The sequence below is a fragment of the Elephantulus edwardii genome, unplaced genomic scaffold (assembly GCF_000299155.1).
Source record: "Elephantulus edwardii isolate Elephantulus edwardi_28Jun2011 unplaced genomic scaffold, EleEdw1.0 scaffold00378, whole genome shotgun sequence".
NCBI lineage: Eukaryota > Metazoa > Chordata > Mammalia > Macroscelidea > Macroscelididae > Elephantulus > Elephantulus edwardii.
The window spans coordinates 1157619-1179572 of NW_006400128.1; the positions used below are offsets into that span (position 1 = coordinate 1157619).

Consider the following 21954-nt stretch of genomic DNA (forward strand, 5'->3'; position numbering starts at 1 on the left):
TTGGCAGGGCAACTCCTTAACCACTAGGCCACCAGAGTTCCCCAAATTCTTGAATAGAATACTTATTTATTCTGTAAACTCACATCACAATGAAAAGGAAAAACCAAATTAAGAGCAACGACTAAACAAAATCTATCAAGCAAAGTTTTTCCATTTCATGATCTCGAAATACTAGGTAAAAAAATAGGGCGCTTTCAGAGCCACTGGATATAAAATTAGAAGATATAGGTATTTTTCTAAATATATTATTTCTTGATTTTAAGTACACAAAACAGATCATTTATGTGTATAAAACAGTCCAGTTTTGACTCAGTTTGCAAATTTATCTCAAAACCAGTGGAATCGTTGCCATGGGGGTGGAGAGATTTTGGGCAATCACAGGTTAGGAACTAGGCTCAAAAGTTAGTTCTCGGGGACTGGAGCCTGCGCGAGGCCCCGGGGGGCGCGGAGCCGGGGGTTCCGGGCCGGGGGCTCGCTGACCACCGCGCGGGGCTGGGGCCGGACGGGAGCGGGGCCGAGCTAGAAGATGGCCAAGGAACGATGCCTTAGAAAGGCTTTTCAGGATAGTCTGGAGGACATAAAGAAACGAATGAAAGAGAAGAGGAACAAGAACTTGACAGAGCTTGGCAAGCACAAGTCACTTGTAGCACCTCCGAGCCAGATGACCAGCAACACTTCCACACTGCTGCGAAATTACCAGGACAACAACAGAATGTTAGTGCTGGCTCTAGAGGATGAGAAGGCCAAAGTGAGAGAAGCCCAGGAGGTCATCCTCCAGCTGAGAAGAGAATGTTACTACCTGGCCTGTCAGCTCTACGCCTTACAACGAAAATTTACCCAACAACATTCAGAGGAACCTTGTGAGCAGAACCAGGAGGGGTGTCCCTCTGGAGTGGACTGTGATGGTGACGACGGTCGCGTCTGTGAAGAATTCACCGCAGATTCCTTCTCTGGAAGGTGACTTCCCAGGACTGTTTGAATCATTGCAAACAGAAGGCAATTCAGCGCAGGAACCAGCTGTGCCGCATGGAAGGCCGAGGGGTGCTTTTGACGCAGGTGTGGATCATTCTGCGGATATTGCCTTACCCAGAACCGTGTCTGTGCGCCAAGGTTTAAAGGGACAGTTCAGTGGTGTGCATCCGCTTGACGCATCGGGTGACTTTGAAGCCAGTCGTGTAACAGGAGAATCTTTGGACTTGGAAAGAGTGAGAGCTGCAGACTCGCGGACAGATTCACACCTTCCTGGGAGCGTAGCTCAAGCTGTGTGTCGTGGGAACGAGGACCAGTGGGCCCTGCACGCAGAGAAAACCAACCCAGGAGCGCATCCTCACACACAGCCTGTCACTGTGGATTCTCAGTCTGAACAGACTGAAACGGAGAACAGAAACGGACAGAGAAGAAGAAGAGAGAACAGAAAAGCGAAGCGACGGAGAAAAGCAGAGACTTCCACCAGACACAAAGGGAGCAGAAGCGAAAAGAAGAAAACTGTTTCCACAAAAGTCTTGGATGACTGCGTCTCCTCTGGTGACGCCTACAACTTTACCCTGGAGGAAGGCGTTCATGTCACGTCTTTCCGGAAGAACACAGCGAGCAGCGACTCTCCGGGAAGAGAAAGTGGCGGGGAGCCTTGCGAGAGCACCTGCAACTCGGAGGACAATTCCGATGACTCCTACCTGCCTTCCAGAAAGGTCTGCAAGAACATTCAGAATCTTGACGCCAAGTCAGACAGGAGCCCCGTCACCAGGCCCCGCGCTAAAAGAGCGCCGGAAGCTGCGGATGACAGAGGAGTGGTAGAGCCCCCGCTGGCCAGGCCCCCTGCCAGTGCGCCCCTTAAAAGTCAGAAGCCGCCTCCACATACCCTGGTGGATATCACCAATGTTGCCCTCACTTCTAAAACTAAAACTAGGACACCTTCTCGGTCTCCAAAGAGGAGGAGAGACAGTCCGGCCCCGGCCCTTCCCAAACGGAGGTGCACCATCAGCATTGACTACAGGGAACCCACACTCTCCTGGAAGCTAAGAAGAGGTGACCGTTTTACCGATTCATGTTTCTTGAATTCTCCGATTTTCAAGCAAAAAAAAGGACTTCAGACGAAGTTCTAGGAAAAGAAGTCTTACGAATAAAAAATCATGAATCTTGCATTCAGTGCCGATCACGGGTATCTGCGCTCCCTACCCCTCGTGAGATAACATTAGGGATTATCCACAGGGCAGTGAACTTTTGTCATGGAAGAAGATACTATTGGAAAGACTTTTGATCAAGAACGTTTGTCTAAAACTCTAATAAATTAAGGGATTTTAAATATAAATAACTGGACTTTTGTAAACATCACCCTAGTTTAGATTTCATGTCCTTCCTTAAACATTTCACTTTTGGCATCTATGTTTTCCCTTAAATCGGAAATACCAGAGTGGGTGAGTTTTGAAGACAAGTCGAAGACCTTTGGAAATTCCTTTGACAGCGTTTGAGTAAAGTCAGTCTTTGGCATTGACAGTGGTTATGCCGGAGTTGTCGGTTGACCCCTTATACCACTGTGCTGGTTAGTTTGTCAGAGAAATTGGGTGTGAAAAATTCTGAGAGCACCTCTGTTTGCGGAGGCTGGGAAGAGGTCCGTGAACAGCTCTGAGCCTCCAGCCACCAGTGTGCATTCAAGCAAGGTCCCAGCAGAATCCTAGATTGAGCCATGGCCTTCCTGAATAGCTCTGTAGCCAGAAACTTCAGGCTTCCAGTGTACAAATAACCAAGGGCTTTTTGTATTTGTTTTAGGTGAAAGTTTTGATGAACCAGTGAGAGAAAATTAGTTCTGTTTCTTTCTTTAAACATTTAAAGCACTATTTAGTTAATTTAGTCTTAAAGACTATAATAAAATTTTGCATAAGATTATGCTTGGTTGTCTTTGGTTCTTTAAATACCAAAGATAGACTTTCTCTGTAGATGTTTGGCTCCCCTCATCCTTCTTGATCTTTCTACTTTGTCTTCCTCGCTGTTTTCTTACCATGAAATGCCCAGCTTCCCCTGCACACAATCACCCTAACACTTATTTCTTTCAAGCTTTTCATTGTGAAGTTCAAGTCCATGAGCAACACTCGGATTTCACTGGATAATCCTTCCAATCCTGACCTCAAGTTTTCATGATTGCATCTCTGTTTGTTTCTGCATTTCATCTCACATCCAGAATATTTTTCGCTAACCAAAACTTGTCAACGTCCTGAGTCACTGATTTAAACACAACTGATTCTCCCAGGCACATTCTCGCGTGACTGTGGTATTCTTGCTTATTCAAGTGCTCTTCCACCTGCGTTTAAAATGCCTTTGTCCCACTGACAGCATTTCAGGGGTAACTGGCCCCCATCTCTAGTTCATAGTTGTCATCCTGGATGCGACTGTAGGCTGGACGGAGCCGCACGCTCCACATCTGCAGTCGGCAAACCAAAGTCTCGACCGAATCCGGAAGCTACTATTTTTTTATGTGATTTAGAAGCTTGAAAATGTTTCTATTTCTAGTTTTAAATGGTTACAAATTAATGAGATAACTTCCAATTAACTGATGATCATATGCACGAGTATCTACATAATAACCTCCCATTTGTTTCTTGACTTGTATATTGAGATAGTTTGAGGCCTTCCCAGGAGGGTTGCTCACTCTTCTCTTGGCCAACAGCTCCCCTGACAGAGATGAGTCCTTTCTGATGCTTTGTGACTCAGTTTGAACCTCCCTCCACTTTTGTCCAGGAATTCAACTAGTCTTTTAGACTTGATATTAAATATTTTTGTATATTGTTGTTGATGTATTTCTGGTGTCATATCTATAGTCAATTAAGCATTGCTTTGTATTTGAATGTATCCCATCAACGTTATCACCCTGTACATAGCTTTTGGTAACGGACTTTTACCTCCACCTTCTTTCTGAGGTTTATGTGTCTCGGCTGATGATGTACATTATTCTCCTGGTTGTAGTATGTGTTTTCATTTGTAAATAAACCAGAATGTATCCACTCCTTTGAAAAAAAAAAAGTTCTCCGGGGGGGGGGACCCAAGATGGCGGCAGAGGCAGAGACAACATGGTGAGCTGCGGGAGCAGCGGACCACTTGGAAAAGGGCCATTATGACCCTCTACAGACTTCTGTTTATTGATAATTGAACAATTACACAGTTGATGACTGGTCTTCAGTGAGGATTGAGGCTCAACAACAGGAATTCAAGGATTCCCAAGGAAGAATGGGTGAATGCTGCAGCTCCCAACCCCTTCCCACAGAGCCCGCACTGCACCTCACCGCAGCCACAGCTCCATAAAGCTCCCACAGTCGGAACCTATGGAATCCCTTGCCCAGGATGGAGGGTGGGCACCAGGCCTCCCCAGAACTGATGCGGCGGAGCCACCACACTGCAGCAAAGTGTACTTGTTCTGAGGATAATTCTTGGAGCCAAGATGGCGGTGGTAGGGGAAGCAGGCGGTCACTGGCCTCCCACACGCGAGATGAAGCCTGTGTGGGAGATGATGCACGGGAGATGGCTTGCGCCCACCGGCCACCCGCATGGACGATGGCACTCGCCCAGTGGCCGCCTGCGTGGGGGGATGGTGCGCGCCCACCGGCTTCCCACACATGGGATGGCGCACGCATGCCAGCCACCCATGTAGGAGATGACACTAGGGAGGTGGCTTGCACCCGCCAGCCACCCATGCAGAAGATGGCGTGAGCCCGCTGGCTGCCCGCAATGGGGAATGGTGTGCACCCGCTGGCTGCCTGTGCACGAGATGGCGCGCGCATGCCGAGAGATGATGTGCGCCGGCCGGCTGGCTGCACCCACCCCCACCAGCTGCCCGCACAAGAGATGACACCCACCTGCCGAGAGATGACATGCGCCCGCCAGCCGCCCTTGTGGGAGATGATACTTGGGAGATGGCTCGCGCCTCCCAGACACCCGCCAGTCACCTGTGTGGGGGATGGTGCGTGCCTGTTGGCTGCCACGCGCTGGGGGATGGCGCACACCTGCCAAGAGATGATGCGAGCCCTCCAGCCACCTGAGCGCGAGATGACATGCGCCCGACAGCTGTCCGTGCTGGGGGATGACGTGTACCCACCCCCACCGGCTGCCTGTGCAGGAGATAACGTGCACCCGCTGAGAGAGGACACGTGCTCGCGTGAGATAACACGCGCCTGCCGGCCGCCCGCGCACAAGATGATATGTGCCCGCTTGCCGCCTGCGTGGGAGATGACACACTGGAGATGGTGAGCGCCTGCCAGTCACCTGTGCTGGGGGATGGTGTGCTCCCACAAGCCGCCTGCACGGAAAAGACGACGTGCACCCCGCCATCCGTGGGGGGGGGACGTGTGCCAGACTACCTTCAGGTTTGGGTTTCCTTGGAAAACCAGCGAAGATGATCACCTAGACAATGGATTGTTGAAAGTCACTGTGAGTTGTCTACTTGATGACACTTAACAGTGGTAGCATGTCCAAGAGGACCAACATCCTAAACACACCACATATTTTGATCTGTTGAATGCTTCTGCCAAAAGATGTTTAGACCTGGGGTGGGGGGAGCCTGTTCACAATTTTCAGGTTCCCTTTGCCATTTATAAAGGGGGAGGGAGTAAAAGTGTTGGTGCTGGAATTGGAGACGCTGTCCCTGGCCACACAGTCCTCGGTCAGGTGAGGGGACCAGATTAGTGTGGGGCAATTGGAGGGGAGTGTACCAGCCAGCCCATGGGGGGTGTTTATCTGCTCGGGACGGGCTGTCTTCAGCCCTCGGCTCGGGGCAAGCCGTCATGGCTCTCAGGGTGAGCTCCTCAGTCCCCAGATTGTGCCATATGACCCCTGGGTAGGGAAAAAATGCCTAGGGTATCCAGAGAATTTTATCTAGGCTACTTTCTGCCACCCTCTCCCCCAGTAAACCTGAAAGCAACACCCCCCAAACCCCCCTATTTGTAACTCACAAGTTTGTTCTCTCTAGATTTGCTCCCTTTCCTACAGGTAACCTTACCACTAAGTTTTACTTCAGACCTGACCCCGAACCCAGTGCCAGTGACAAAAAGGAAATACAACTGCCAGCTAAAGAAGCAAAGGAGGATGGAGCCTCTGGGTTCAACCAGCCATCCCCACTGGACCTACCTGGGAAAATACTTTGCAGTCCAGAGCCGAGCAAATGACAGGAAAATATCTTCTAATAGAACAAGAAGGCAAGCAGCCTTAACCCAAGATCACCAGTAAGGTGATAAAGTGTCCTCCCTTTCCCCCTTCACATCAACGCCCCTGTTGAGCATGAAGAAGCCAGAGAGTCAGCATCCAGTTCCCAAATCAGTAAGACAGTTGATTTAACTACCATTGGAAAATGCTTGTCATTCCTCTGTAGCATCTGGTCCCCACTGGATCACTTTCATTTCCTTCACCTGCTCACCCCACCAACCAATTTCTGCAAGCTCTGAAACTGCATCCCTGCCCATCCTCACCCTTCTGCCCCCACCCCTCACCTCCTTGTACCCCCAATTTGTTTTTCCCCAATAAAAAAACAAAAAACAAAAAAGTTAGTTCTCACCTAAGAACACTTACTTATCCTCTTCCTCCCACACTCCCACAGATTTAAAGTACCATTTCTAACATAGTCTTAAGGTTCTTTAGGTAGTCTTCACTATAAATTAAAAAATGATATGGATTTGCAGCTCAGTTGTAAAAAATTTATAAGTCATAAAAGTGATAAAAATAATAAATCATAAGTTAAATAAATTTTTAAGTAAAAACATTAGTAATCAATTTTTTCCCCTATGAGCTCTACAAAATAAAATTTTTGGCTAATGCTTTACAGACTGTTAGTTAACATGCCAAAGAACCCAAATTTAAATTGTTAACTACTACAGTCTGAAGGTGATTCAAAGAATATATTCATCGACACGGAAAGTCTCAATTGTTACTAAAAAAACGAATAAATGTAAACATTCTATCTAGAAAAACAAAGACCCAAAAGCTGCATGTTATAATCTCTAAAGTTGTCTAATGGAAAGATAACTTTTGTTTCTTCTCAATTTTCTCTACATTAGTTAAGACATAAAGTAGTAAGATTAAAACAGATACCAACAACCTGAAATTTTATTGTAAACATTCCATAAAGAATGGTAACAAATTAGTCCAGGTTTCCCCCCCTCCCCCCAAGGATAATTACTTATAATGACTGACAAACGCCAAACAAAACAGCTTTTAGAAACCATGCCGGTTTAGTTTACCTTTCTTTACTGAATTTTAGTTTCATGGACATAATGTCCATATACATCACAACTATTAATGATTTTTATCTTTACTTTAAATTTATAGATATTATGAACAAACATAAGGTACAGATTTGTTAAAACTTTGTAAAGGATTACAAAGGACAATAATAATAAATTACAGGACAAATAAATTACTGATTGCCATCACCATAGTATTATTTAAAGAATTAACATTTTAATACTGCCTAATATCTGGAGATATACATAAAAAAATTGCCAACTGGATTTCTGACTGATTATTTTGTCTGTGAAAAAGTCAATTACGATTGGGGGTTTCCATATGTATCAATAATTATATTTAGAAAAAGTTTTTATGCTTAATGCCAAAGTCTCACATTCTAGATTTATCTAACATAGGTATAAGAATAACAAATGGGCAGACACATAAATGAGAAAACACATTTTTGAGATGTAGTTTTCCCACCAATGAATTAGTAATTGACAGTTTTCAAAGTGCTCTCAGTTAGGTGCATTTTTATTGAAGAAATAAAAGTGAATATATTGCAGACATAAAAAGTACAAGAGTAACAATGGAAAAGGACAAAGATACATAAGATATAAATACGAAGACACCCTAGGGGCATCCACATTCCACAAAATGTGTTATTGTTGCCGTGTGTTATTAAGTTGGAATTGAGTCATATATGACACTCCAGTGGGTTTTTGGAGGCAGTAAATTGCATGGGAGGAGACTGCCCATCTTGCACAAAGCAGCTGGTGGGTTGGAACTGCATGCCTTTGGTATTACAGTGAAGCTTCTTACCATGAGGCCACCAGAGCTCCCTCCACAAAATATAGCACCATGAAAAAGAATTAACTTTATATTGGAATTTAATAGAAATTTTGCAAACTGAAAGAGAAACTTTGTTAAGAGATGAAAAAAACATGAAACATTTTTTTCACAGTAATTTTTAAAACAATCCTTAAAATAATTCTAGAATACTGTTTTAATTAAAAAAAATCATATCTATTGTACCATGTATCACATAATAACAAAATATTGGGGATCGAGTTAACAATTAAAACCATGGATTTTAAAAGTCCAAAGTTCTTTTAAGACTAAAGTATCCATTTTTAAAACTCAAAAATATTGGTAATTGTTTAAAAGGTAGACACCAAATATACTGACAATTTAATATGATGTAAGTTTACTTTTTTGTTGATGTGCAAATGCCAACTTTGTAAAATAAATACCAGTTGGTAAAAGTGCATAAAACAATTCCCTACACACAGTAAGAACAACTTAAAAAAAATCCCCAAATCACTCAGAGTTCACTCCAAAGTACTGAAAGTCTGAGTCAGATATCTGAGCACACAGTTGTGCAAAACGAGACTTCTCTTCTTAAGCCTGCAGATGAAACAAAGTACTACATAGAAAATTCTAGCCCAAGCTTTATAGGAGGAAAACATAAAACAATTATGAACAAAAACCCAGAAAAGCAGAGTGACATAAGTATATGACAATTTGTTTGATTAAATAGAAGGCAAGATAACAAAATGGATGATCAAGTAGTGTGTACACAGGCTAGGAGAATTACAGAGGCAAAGATTTGGAAGACAGTAAATATGGCTGCACTCTAGCTATAATATCCTTTCTTTTAATGTCTGAGGTTAAGGTGAGTTAAATTGGGAAATAAAAGCAAAAGCCTACATACAAGAATACACACATCTCTCTCTCTCTCACACACCCACCCCTAATTCAGTCATTAGACTAATAGGTTAATGCATATTTTGGAGAGCATCCTATTACTAGAAAAGATATACAGAGCAAGCCATATTATTGAAGAAACATACAATTCAGTTTTTAGAAACATACACATGCTTTGTTCTTAAAGCTGGGAATTCAAACATTAATGATCATGAGAAATAGTATAGCTCATGGACATAGGATTAGGCAATATGTAACATAGGATTAGAATTATACATGTGTATGAGCCTACATATCTAAATACAATCGTTAGCAATTGAACGATTTAGTCTTCAAAAACCTCATTTCCTATTTGCTTTCATATGGTTGAACCTACTTTTTATTTATGCTTAAATGGACTCTAAAAATTAAAATTGTATTCATTATAATAGAAATTATTGACACATTCAGATGAGGTGATGTTACCCAAAAAAGCAAAATATACATTAAGGAGGGGGAAAAATGCCCAAATATAAAAGTAAAACTATTCTAAACTTTAATTTCCACAGTTTTAAAATATTTCATATGCATACACAAAATTATCTGTTTTGAAATAAATGATACTTATGCTTATCTAAACTAACCTGATGACTACCTTTTTATATACTATTAACTGAAATTAACATTTCAGGAAAATTCTGGTCACTAGTATTTTCACAGTATTTCACTAGAGAGAAAATATGCTTAAAATGTCTTCAGCCATATTACTCTAATAAACTAAGCCTAGAAAATCTTGAAATTTAGGAAATAAATGTAGCATTTTATATTTCAAAATAAATTATAAAGTTTCAGATACTTAAAAGTCACACAAATAGCAATCCTTCTACACTTCTAGAGTTTAGCTCTTCATAGAAGAATGTCAACAAAAAATTTCACGATCAAACAGTACACATTTGGTTAGATACATTAAGTAATTATGTTAGATCAGGGTAGGCCAAAGTTATTTATTCCAGGAAACACCAGAGATGAATAATAAAATAGTAAATTTTTAAATTAAAAATACATAGAATTTAAAATACAAAAAGTTTCTCAATCTATATTATGGTTAAAATGGCAGCTGACTTAGAATCTGAAATAGTTTTGGTTTAATGGAGGGGGAAAAGAATATAACAGAAAATAAATCAGCTTGGTCTACAATCTAAGACTAGTAGTGCTATTAGTAATTCATAACAACACTTTCCTAAATCCTGAATATAATTTCTACTGCAAGTGAAAACTGTTTAAAGATGTTAGTCCAAGAATAACCCCTGCCCACCTCCCAAACCTGCCAAAAAAGCCGTTATGGGTGTACTCCTTTCTCTGTACTTATGGATTTTCAGATGCATGAAATGATTAAAATCATGGAACAAACATAACAGTTTAAGAAATATCTTAGATTGTTGTTATGTGCCATCAAGTTGACAATGATTCAAAGTCATATCCTACTAGGTATAAATTAAGAATTTTGTTTCATTCCTTAACTATTATATAAGTGCAAAAGAAATCTCCCACTCCAAACCCCAGAGATCAATATTATTCCTCATACTTCAAAATGGTAGGTATCTAACAAATTAGCAAATCTGCAATCATTCATATTGAGTAAAAGTGATCTTGTAACTCAAGCTCATTTATGGAATCATGTGGTCTCTCCTGCCATAAACATGGTCATAGGGTTTTTAAGATATTTCAGTCAATAAAATAATCATTCAAAATATCAGTGTGTAGTACAATGAGGCTCTTTTCTGAAAGCAGAAAAAAACAAAACAACCCAACCCAAAAAACACCAGAAGAATCCTCTGAAGTGGCATGGGCAGAACCTATTAAAATTGATTCAAAATATGAGTTAACCAAAAGAACTCAATGCAAATTGTTAAATTTTAAGATTCAGGAGAAAACCAGGAACTTAAAACTCTCAAATTATTAAGTAGTAGCAGAGATACATAAGCTGTAGCCAAAGTCCACTTGTAAACTCACAGATTCTAAGTCTAGAGTATACTACACTTATAAGTTTTTAAATTATAAGTATACTTTAAAAGCCAATACAATTAACAACCTCTGAATTTATGAGTATTCACTCCTATCAAGCTCTTTCAGTTTCTTAGTAATATAGCAAACTGTTTTCCAGTAGTTTTAGTTAATAGAGGTAGCTGAGCTACTAATTAAAAAAAACAAAAAACCCCACCATTCCTTTTGGATGAGGATTTTTCAAATGTTTAAGTTATTCTTCAAGTTACACAGTTTCAATTAATGCAATAAAATATGAGAAGAAAAAGAAAACATACAAAAAACTTTTGCATTTGGCACCTTGTCTAGATTGATACCTCAAGTATTCTTTTTTAATAAGGTTAATGGATACATTGGGATTCACCACAAAGATTTGGTACATATTTACAAGGCACCAACCCTTTTTTACCTTTTACATGAATTAAACAAATTTATGAAAAGCACATCAAGATATTCCCCAAATCCCCCATAAGACTGTAGTATAAATATATACTTCAGTTCAGTACAATTAATGAAAGTTTGGCCTGGGAACAGTAAAATAATCCAGATCGTTCTTACAATATAGAAACTGTAAACATTTAATAGCTGCCCTTAGGATTGGTATATTGTGCAAAAGTTATTACTGGGTAAAACCAAACTCTTATACAAACTCTGTAACAAGGTGCTAAACTTTTGTAATACAAAAGCAAAAGAGGGATATTCCATTGAGATAAAAATGTCATGCTACTCTTAAGAAGCTGGATGCTTCTTTAACATAGTAAATCTGTAGTGTGTATGTTGTGCATGTGTATTTTTGCCTTTGTGTTATATGTGGACAGAATTTCTTTTAATTTAAGGCCTAATGAGTAAGGCTTGTTTGAACAAATGAAGTATGGAGATCTGAAGTCTTAAAAAAAAAGTAGACTGGTATAATGGAAAAGCACCAATGTGAAAGGAAGCAGAAGTCCCCACACAACTTGCTTTGTAGATTTCCTGGTAAATTCCCTGCAGTAGAAGGCAAATTAATTTTTTAAATTATCTTACATTTACCAAATGTTAATAATTCCACCCCATGAGATGGCTAACCCTGGCTTTTTCTGTCATTTTACGCACTCTTCCTGACCTGGATGTACCAAGGTTCAGAGGATCCTCAGTGGATACAAAATTGTCGTTATCAGAATCATCATTATATAAAACAGTCCTCCTGCCTTGGTTTCTTGTTTTAATTCGAGGCAGTCTACTAAAACGTCCTGAAAATATGGCATCAAATTCATCATCTACCATACGTGCACGTTTGGCTCTGGTAACTCCTCTAGAAGTACCTCTTCTTCCTCTCCCTCTCCCTCTAGTGCCACCTCCACCTCTCCCTCGACCCCTTCTTCCCCTGCCTCCTCTTCCTCTGCCTCCTCTACTCCATCTACCCCATCTTCCCCATCTACCCCTTCCTCCAGTGCCTCTTGTCTTCCAGTTTCTTTTTCCATTGGCTTGTTGCTTTCTGAGTTTTCTTTTAGGCCTTGTTTGTATGAATTTGCTATAGTCATGGTCTCCATCTACATAATCTTGATCTGTTCTGGAAGTTGTTTCAAAGTCAGAATCAGAACCACAGGTACTTTCAGAACTTAAACTGGATCCTAACTCTCCACTCTCTGAAGAGGATAAATGCAATTTTTCTTTTGCTTCTTGTTTCTCTTCTCCTCCCATGCTTTCATCTTCTTCCGATGCACTAAGAAGTTTTCTCTTGATTCCTGTCCGGGAATCTCTGCCATCATCATTTGTAAGAGGTTCAAGGGGTCCATCAAAGGAGTAATCTAAATCAAGATAAATTATTTTTCAAAGTTAATTTTTTGCACTGGTAAGATGGTTCTGAAAATCCACAAGAAAAACAAGTCTTTAAAACAAATTTTACATCAAAAGATACGTGGGGTAAGAAAATTGTGGGGAAGGTATTAAAGCATATCTACTGTTAGGATTGAATTGTACCTCTCCAAAATAAGTGTTGTAAATTCTAATCCCTATACCTGTGGTAATAATCTCATTTAGGAATGGATTTTCTAGGTTATATTAAGAACCTATATAGTATAGGGTGTATTTTAGGCCAATAACCTTTGAGATATAGAGAGATTAGGTTTAGAGAAATAGGCAGAGAGATAAAAGAAATGCTAAGGTGGCTCACAAACAGAAAGTCAACAGACCTTTCTTGAGAGTTGGCAGAGAGAAATGCTTTCCCAATACCCTTAATTTGAATTCCTGATCTTCTAAACTGTGAGAAAAATTTATTTGTTTAAAGCCATTTATCTGTGGTATTTCTGTTAGAGCAGCACTAGATAACTAAAGCATTCACTGTGAAGCTTTAAATATGATGATGTATGAGACAAAGTTCCTACTTTTATAATATTAGGTGTAGAATACTGACAGATAATCAAGTGAATAAATATAAACATGATTTTAAGCAGTTATAAGTTCTATAAAAAGAAATGAGGATAAAAAAGAGAGTCTGAGTGTGTGGCAGTAGTGACATAATTGACACAAGGAAGGTTTCTCTTCACAAGTAGTATCTGTCTAATGAAAGAATAAAATAATTGCATAACAACTGAATGAAAGATCTGAAGAAAGAGTATTCCATATGAGAAAACAGAAGGAAACAAATTAGAGAGAAATACAAAACCAGAGACTGGTAGCAGACAACTACCAGTTTTAACCTGGAAAGTTAACAGGATTTTATTTAAAAGAACACTCTAGTTGGTAAAGGAAACAAAATTAGATGCAAAGAACAGTTGGGAATCCAAGAGTTGGAATCAACTTGATGGCACACAGCAACAATAGGTAAGATACAGGAAGGATGCTTTAGTAGAGGTGGTAAGAAGTGGTTAGACTTAGAATATTTCTTTCAAATGGAGTCACCAGAATCATTCTTTCATTTCAAAGGCTACAATGACAGGAAGGCTGACAGACGGGATGCCAAGTGTGAAAAATGAACTCAAGATAGACTTCTAGATTTTATGGTCTGAGCAAACTAGATGAATGGTAGAGTCCTTTTGCTAAATTGGAAAATACTGAAGGAGAAATGAGCAAGGAGTAGAAAAAAATCCCCACAAGATTATAGTTTTAGATTTTGATTGTTAACAAAAAAGTCACAGCACTGGTTGCCCTAGTGGGTAAGTTGAACTGTCAAGTAAAAAGATAGGTGGTTCAAATTCACCAGCTGCTCCAAAGGGAAAAAGATAGGCAATCTCCTCCTGTGTGATTTACAGCCACTGGATGGTCAGCTATGAGTTGGTTCCAACTTGACAGCATAGAAAAACAAAAATAACCAAAAGATAAGCATTTGAAATCAATAGCTGCTCCAAGGGAGAAATATGGGTAATCTACTCCTGTCATGATTTATAATGTTGGAAACCCAATAGTGGGTTCCTATGAGTTGGAACTGACTCAACAGCAGTGGGTTTTGGAAACCAAAATAAAGACATTAAATAAATGAATAAATCATATAGACTGGCAGTGGGGGGGGGGCGGGGGAGCTGCCTGGAACTTAATGTCTATCAACAAATGAATGGATTGAAAAATTATGGTATATTCACACAATGGAATCTTTACTATGTAGCACTCAGGAACAGCGATTTTGTAAAATACTATATAACATAGGATAGTCTAGAGAACATTATACTGAGTCAACTAACTTAAATCTCATCAGGACAAATACTGCATAAGAGTATTATTGTAAAAATAGAAGAATAACTACTAAGATGTGTATGAAACTCCAAAAGGGAAAGAAGGGGGTGCAAGTGAATGGGGCAATCACTAGGATACTAGAGTTTGAGGGCAGAGTGAGTGAGTGAAGGAATTAGGAAAGATCTAATGGAGACCTGAAAAGATGAGGTAATGGTAGATATAGATCAATGATGACTCTTTTATAAAACACAATGCATATAAAAAAAAATGGATAGGCAGGAAGGAGCCACGGAGGGCAGGAAGGAGCGACGGAGGGCAGGAAGGAGAGACGGAGGGCAGGAAGGAACGACTGACGGCAGGAAGGATCGATGGACAGTGCTGCCTGCGCTGCTCCCACAGTTATTTGGGGGATAACTGTTGTCTAGCTTGACCACAAGGGACCCATTAATTCAGGTAGCAACCACCCACCTGCCGCCACGTGACCCTGGAGGAGCTACTGCCCGCCTGCCACCGAGTGACCCTGGAGGAGCACTGGTCCTCAGCTGCCACGTGACCCAGAGGAGCAACTGCCCACCTGCTATCCAAGTGACCCCAGAGGAGTGACCTCCCACCACCACGTGACCCCAATGTGGCCTCCTGCCACGTAAACCCCTGGTGGTGCCCAAGCCCCATCCCCCGCCACCCAGTGGTGGTGCTCAGCCCTGTGCTCCCACGCCACAGGCCCATGCCCCAGCCTCTTCCCCCTCCGCTACCCCTGTGGTGGCACCACAACTGCGCGCCTCCCCAACCACAGCCCTGCGCCCCTGGGCCACTAGCAAGTCCTTCACACCACAAAGAGACCGACCAATACAGTGAGCCGTGGACAGTAGGATTCTGAATCAGAACTTTTGTTGGGGAAATTCGTTTCAGAGCTACAGGAACACAAAGAAACACCAAGGATCCAGCTATCGCCCAAAGCCACCAGAGAAGCTGCTGTGGGACTGATCTGGCAGGAGAAAGGCTGGTGTAGGATCCTGACTGGGTTTTCTGGGGCACCACCAATTACCTGGGAGAGTACCCAAGGGTGTGCCCACTGGTGGGAATTTGGTCAAGCTCTCTTGGGCCATGCCAACAGCCCAGGAACGAGTCAGCCAGAGGTTAGTGGGTTGATGGGAATCTGACTTTCACTTTTCAGATTACGTTGGACCCAGATACCTGCTTGGGCAGAGCTGTTGTGTGAGGGCACCTGTGTAAGTGCCACTGGGCAGGGACCTCTGAGTGAAAACCACTGGGTGGGAGATGGAAAGCTAGAATTTGAGTAGGGACTCCAATCGTGAGCATACCCAGACAGCTGAGGTCTGAGTGAGGTCCCCCAAGTGGGTGTCAGCCCTTGTGATTGCACCACCCCCATGACTGCCCCACCCCATTTGGCTCCAGATCAGTACCTACATGTCTGGTCAACCAACTTGCCTTTAATCGGGAGCACCTTGACCTGTATTACCAACAAGAGGCTGTTCTCACAGGCTCTGAACTGACATTTCCCTGGAGTCAGAAGTTCAGACAAAACCACAAGTAGGGTAGCTGTTCAGCTGATTTCTAGAGCACTGTCTTCAGATCAAGAACATATCAATGTCTTGAAGAAAGCAAGCTATCCGAAACACTACACAAGCACAAGGCAAGATATCACCCCCAAAGGGTGACACAGTATCAGTGCATTTCCTGAAGCCAGAAAGTCTGATGGCACTTCCTGACAGATTTTAAAAGAACAATGATTGAATATTTTCAATGGATGAAAGATAAACTTGAAGAATTACAGGATACTACGAGCAAAACCCAGGAGGAGCTCAAAAAAACAATCCAGAACAACGTAGATAAAACAAACGAGACAGTAGCTGGCACTGGAAAAACAAACTACTATCCAAAATATGAGGTCCAATGTTTCAGATGCTGTCAAGATGATGGAGGGACACAAGGGTAGAGTTGAAGACATGGAACACAGAACCAGTGAAACAGAAGACAGAATTGTTACCACTGATCTGCTACAGTAAAAAGCAGACTCAAAAAAAAAAAAAAGGAAAAAGAAGAAAACCTAAGAATAATGTGGGACATCATCAAGAGAAGTAACATGTGCGTCATTGGAATCCCAGAACAGGAAGAAGTAAGTAAAGGCATTGAAAAAGTTGTGGAAGAATTACTAGATGAAAACTTCCCAGGCATAATGAAGAATGAGAGAATATATATTCAAGAAGCTCAGTGAACACCATATAGACTAGACGACAAAAGAAAAACACCAAAGGCATATCATAGTTAACTTGGCCAGAACCAAAGATAAGGAGAGAATCCTGAAAGCAGCAAGGGAGAAACAAAGAGTAACCTATAAAGGAGAGCAGATAAGATTAAGTGCCAATTTCTCAGCAGAAACCATGCAAGCAAGAAGAGAATGGGAGCACATATATCAAACACTCAAAGAACATAACTGTTAACCAAGAATACTGTACCCAGCAAAATTATCCATCAAATATGAAGGAGAGATCAAGATATTCCCAGAAAAGCAGAACCTAAGAGAGTTTGTAAAAACAAGACCAGCATTGCAGGGAATACTCAGAGATGTCCTTCTTACAGACGTACCTGAGAAAGCAGCATGGTCCAAAGTAGCTAGCAACAACACCAAAAAGAACTCAAAACAGTGACAGCAATAAAACCTTGCCTCTCAATAATCACACTGAATGTGAATGGTTTAAATACACCACTGAAGAGAAAAAGAGTAGGAGATTGGATAAAAAAAAAAAAATCCATCAATATGTTGTGTACAAGAGACACACCTGAAAAATGAAGATAAAGAAAGACTAAAAATAAAAGGGTGGGGGAAAATATACCAAACAAATGGCAACCAGAAAAAAAGCAGGAGTAGTGATATTAATCTCTGATAAAATAAATGTCAATGTAAAAACCATCACAAAGGACAAGGAAGGTCACTACATAATGCTGAAAGGGCAAAGAGGAGGTAAAATTATCTCTCTATGCAGATGATAGATAGTATACTTGGAAAACCCTAAAGACTCAGCAAGAAAACTATTGGACACAGTGGATCAATTCAGCAAAGTAGTAGAATACAAGATCAACATACAAAAATCGTTGGATTTCTCTACAGTGACAAAGAGAATACAGAACCGGATCTAAGAAAAACAATGCCCTTCACAATACTAATCACAAGATTAAATACTTGGGAGTAAATCTAACCAGAAGCACAAAGGATCTATTCAAAGATAATTAAAAAACATTACTACAACTATGAGATATCATCTCACCCCAGTCAGAATAGCAAAATCTAACAGAACAGCAAGCAAGAAATGCTGGTGAGGTTATGGAGAAACTGGAACCCTTTATTCACTGATATCAGGGTTGGGGTAAGATTCAGAAAGATGGGATAAATAATGTATACTGCAGTGAAACAGATGAGGGAGAAAACTGTTTAAATGGGATATGTGATTAGGTATTTTTGTCATGATGGGATTCCAGAGTGAAGGCTGCATAGTTGAGTGGACCTGGGGGGAGGGATAGTAAAACAACAAAAGAATTTTTCTTTTACTTTTCTAAGAGGGGAGTGTACTGGGGGGGGAGGGGTGGGCAGGGTGAAAAGTGCAATAATGAATGAATGGAAATCCAAAGTCTCTGTAAATTTTCATTGAAATTAATAATAAGAAAAATTATTTTTAAAAACCCCCAACAAAATGGATAGAGAAGTTGTGGTATATTCACACAATGGAATATTATGCTGCATTGAAAAACAAGGAACTCATGAAATATTACTCAAAATGGGTGACCCTGGAGGACATTATGCTGAGTGAAATATCTGTCACAAAAGGGCAAATAGTCACAAAAGGACAAAAAGGACATAGTGCCACTGTTGTAAAACGGGAATGACATCGGGGTTGGTGGGAGACTGAGAAAGATGGGATGAATAATGTATCCTGCATTAAAACAGATGAGGGAAAAAACAGTTTAAAAGGGATATGTGATTAGGTATTTTTGTCACTTCAGGAGTCCAGAGCGAAGGCTGCCTAGTGGAGTGGACGTGGGGGGAGGGGTTGTATACCAAAGAAAGAATTTTTCTTTTCCTTTTCAAAGAGAAGAATGAACTGGGGCGAGGGGAGGGGTGGGCAGGGAGAAAAGTACAACAATGAATGAATGAATGGAAATCCAAAGTCTCTGTAAATTTTTATTAAAATTAATAATAAAATATTTAAAACATAGAAGAAGTAGATAAGTGAAGAGAATGTTAAGTAGGACCATTTTTAAGTATGTGAGATATTTTATTTGATAATGTGGTTCATAATGTATAGTAAGTATATAAGGTAAAAAGAGTATATGGAATGAATAATCTGTAAACTATATTATCATAAAAATATTTATAGCAAAAAATGTTAATGAAGGACATGTGAAACACAATGTACATGAACAAAACACAACATATATGAATTTTATAAGCAAGTCAATATAAAATTAAAAAGAAGAGGTTAGACCAAAACCATAAAGTTCATCAGAGATAAACCGAAATCAAGCTTAGACGGCTCAGTCTATGGCATAAAGAGACTGCCAAATACAGCTAGAAATGCACAGTCTGGAGAGGATAAAACTGATGAATGGGATCTTCTGAAGATTAAATACCTGTATATATCAAAACCTTTTCCCAACAGAGTGAAAAGAAAACCTACTGACTGGGAAAACACATTTGGCAATAACATTTCAGAAAAGGGTCTCATATCAAAAGTTTACAGAATCCTACAGGGTCTCCACAAGAAAAAGACTGATAACACAATTCCAAAAAGGGAAAAAGACATGGAAAGAATTTTCACAGAGGAAGATGGCCAACAGATACATGAAGAAATGCTCAAAATCACTGGCACTAAGAGGCAAAGTAAAACCAAAACGAGATACCATCTCACTCAAGCAGCAGTGGCAAAGTTTAACAGAACAGCAAATAACAAATGCTGGAGAGGATGTGGTGAGATAGGAACTCTTAAACATTGTTGACTGGACTGTAAAATGGTACAACCACTCTGGAAGGCAGTTTGGTGCTTCCTCAAAAAGCTGAAATTCCAGATGACCCAGCTATTTCACTGTTTAGAATATACCCAGAGACAAAGAGAACTGAGGCACAAATGGAGACCTGTACACCAAGTTAATAACCATCACAAGAACATAGAAACAGCCCAAATATCCAACCACAATCGAATGGATTGAGAAATGATGGTACATTCACATGATGGAATACTATGCAGTATGCAGGAGCAATTATTTTGTAAATTACTATCTAACTTGGGAGAGACTGGAGAGCATTATGCTTAGTGAACTAACTCAGTCCCATAAAGACCAATACTATGTAAGACCATCACTGCAGAGTGAGAATGAGAATCCAAAGGCAGGGGAGGGTGGGAGCAGAGGGGTGAGGTTGGGTGTAGGCAGGAGGTTTCATCATACAATCACACAATTTGATGGGTGGAGTGGGATGGTAAAAGAAATGGGAAAGATCCAGTGTGACAAACAATGTATATGAACTTTGTAAGTAAACCAGTATAAAATAATTTTTTTTTAAAAAAAGAAGAGGTTGGAGCTGAAGATAAATTTTTAGTAATTTTTCAGTAAAGAGATCATCTAAAGGGTAATGAGAATTGAGTAATATCATTGTGACAACAAATGAGAAAGTGGTTGGGAAATAGGAATGATACCTGTAACATTTAAAAATAAGGGAGAACTAGCAAAAATAATTGGCAAGGACCAGCCAATGATGCAAGAAGAGGACGGGAAGGACTAGAAAGATAAAATGTTAGAGCTGCTATAAGATTATGCTAACAGTTCAGGCCAGAGACTTTGGTAAAATTAACACAGACTATAAAATAGTGTCAAAGCGCTACAGAATACATAGAACTTGGCAACTGAAGGAACACGAGGGATAAAAGAATCAAAATTTTAATTGAGGTAACAAGGAAGATGGCGCTGTCATTCATTAAAATAGTGGGGAAAAAAAGAAGTTTAAAATGGTAACTAATCAGGAGAATTTTCTTTAAAAGGCTATTATAATTTTTCTAGTGTTATAAAGTGGTACAGAGAGGTACATGCAAAAGATGTACATAAGATAGCCAAATGAATATGACTATAAAGATGATTTAAAAAGCAACAGGATTATTTTTTGTAAGGAAAACAACAAAATCCCCAAAAGAGAGTAACACTACAACTTGGGAGGAAGCAAGAGGGCGAAAGATATGTAACATACTGGAGAATAATGAAATATTATCAGCCAGGAAGTAGAATTTATATAGGGGGAAGTCATTAAGTAATGTGTAATTCTCAAGAGGAATCAAGCAGACTGAGACTAAGATCTTGGGTTATTCACTGAAGAAAAATGCTTTTATAGGTTGACGGGACAGAAACTATACAAAAAAGAAAAACAAGTGCACACATTAAAGAAAAATGAGGTACTCTTTCTAAAAGCTTTGACAGTGATGGGGAGAGAAAATGAAATAAAACAAAACAAAAACCAAACCACAACAAGGTAAGGTTATGAGTATACAATATGCAGCAAGTTAAAAGTAGAGAGTAAAGATAAAAACTGGGGAAAAAATAAGAGACTAATTATAAAGTAATTAGATATGTCACAATATTGCCTCTATAACCAACATAAAATATATCTTTGAAAGTTTCTCATTAAGATATTAGACGTTTAAAGAACAAAGATGAGCTATTTAATCTTTCACTGAAAATGTAAACAAAGTAAAAATTTCTACAAAAAATATTTGTAAAAGCATATTAACTATTCTTTACGAACTTCAATATTGCTGAACACACTAGAACTTCCTTTAAACATATTCAAGGTCTATACCATAGGATCAAGTATAAGAAGAAAGTATATAAAACAAAAGTAACTCCCAAATATTTCTGATAATTGAGGTCCTCTGATATGGTTTAAGATCAAGGTAAACAATAATGAATTAGGTCAATGATTTCTTTTTAAGCAGAAAAAAAATTTTTTTCTTCAAATAAAGTTAAATGAACAGAGCTGTTCAATTAAATGGAGAAGGATCTTCTCAGAATTTCTGAAATACATCGGGGGATGCCCTAGACATTAATAAAATCTGAAAACCACTGAATTACTGATATAGGAGGTCCATATGAAATAAGAGAATCTGAGTTATGTGACTGAAAAGTGACAGAAGTGAAAGCTGACTTCAAGAAGCTTCAAATGCTATATGGTGCCACTGTTGTAGAATGAGGCTGACATTGGGGTGGGGGTAAGACTGAGAAAAACTGGATGAAATATGTTTACGGCATTGAAATCTATGGGGGAGAGAATAGTCTAAAAGTATTATATTTTAGGGCATTATTTTTATCGTAGGA

The 21954-nt window shown here is 39.9% G+C and overlaps 1 protein-coding gene and 1 pseudogene across 1 annotated transcript in view; one reads left to right on the forward strand and one right to left on the reverse strand.

The window, feature by feature from the left end:
* The first annotated feature begins 526 nt into the window (after positions 1-526).
* LOC102863236 lies at positions 527-2102 on the forward strand (annotated as a pseudogene).
* A 9865-nt stretch (positions 2103-11967) lies between these two features.
* The window catches only part of BRWD3 (bromodomain and WD repeat domain containing 3), a 363038-nt gene continuing 353051 nt past the window's right edge, over positions 11968-21954 (reverse strand). The window contains exon 41 of the mRNA XM_006902191.1: positions 11968-12719. Coding sequence (XP_006902253.1) covers positions 11968-12719 — 752 coding nt within the window. The remainder of the gene's footprint in view (positions 12720-21954) is intronic.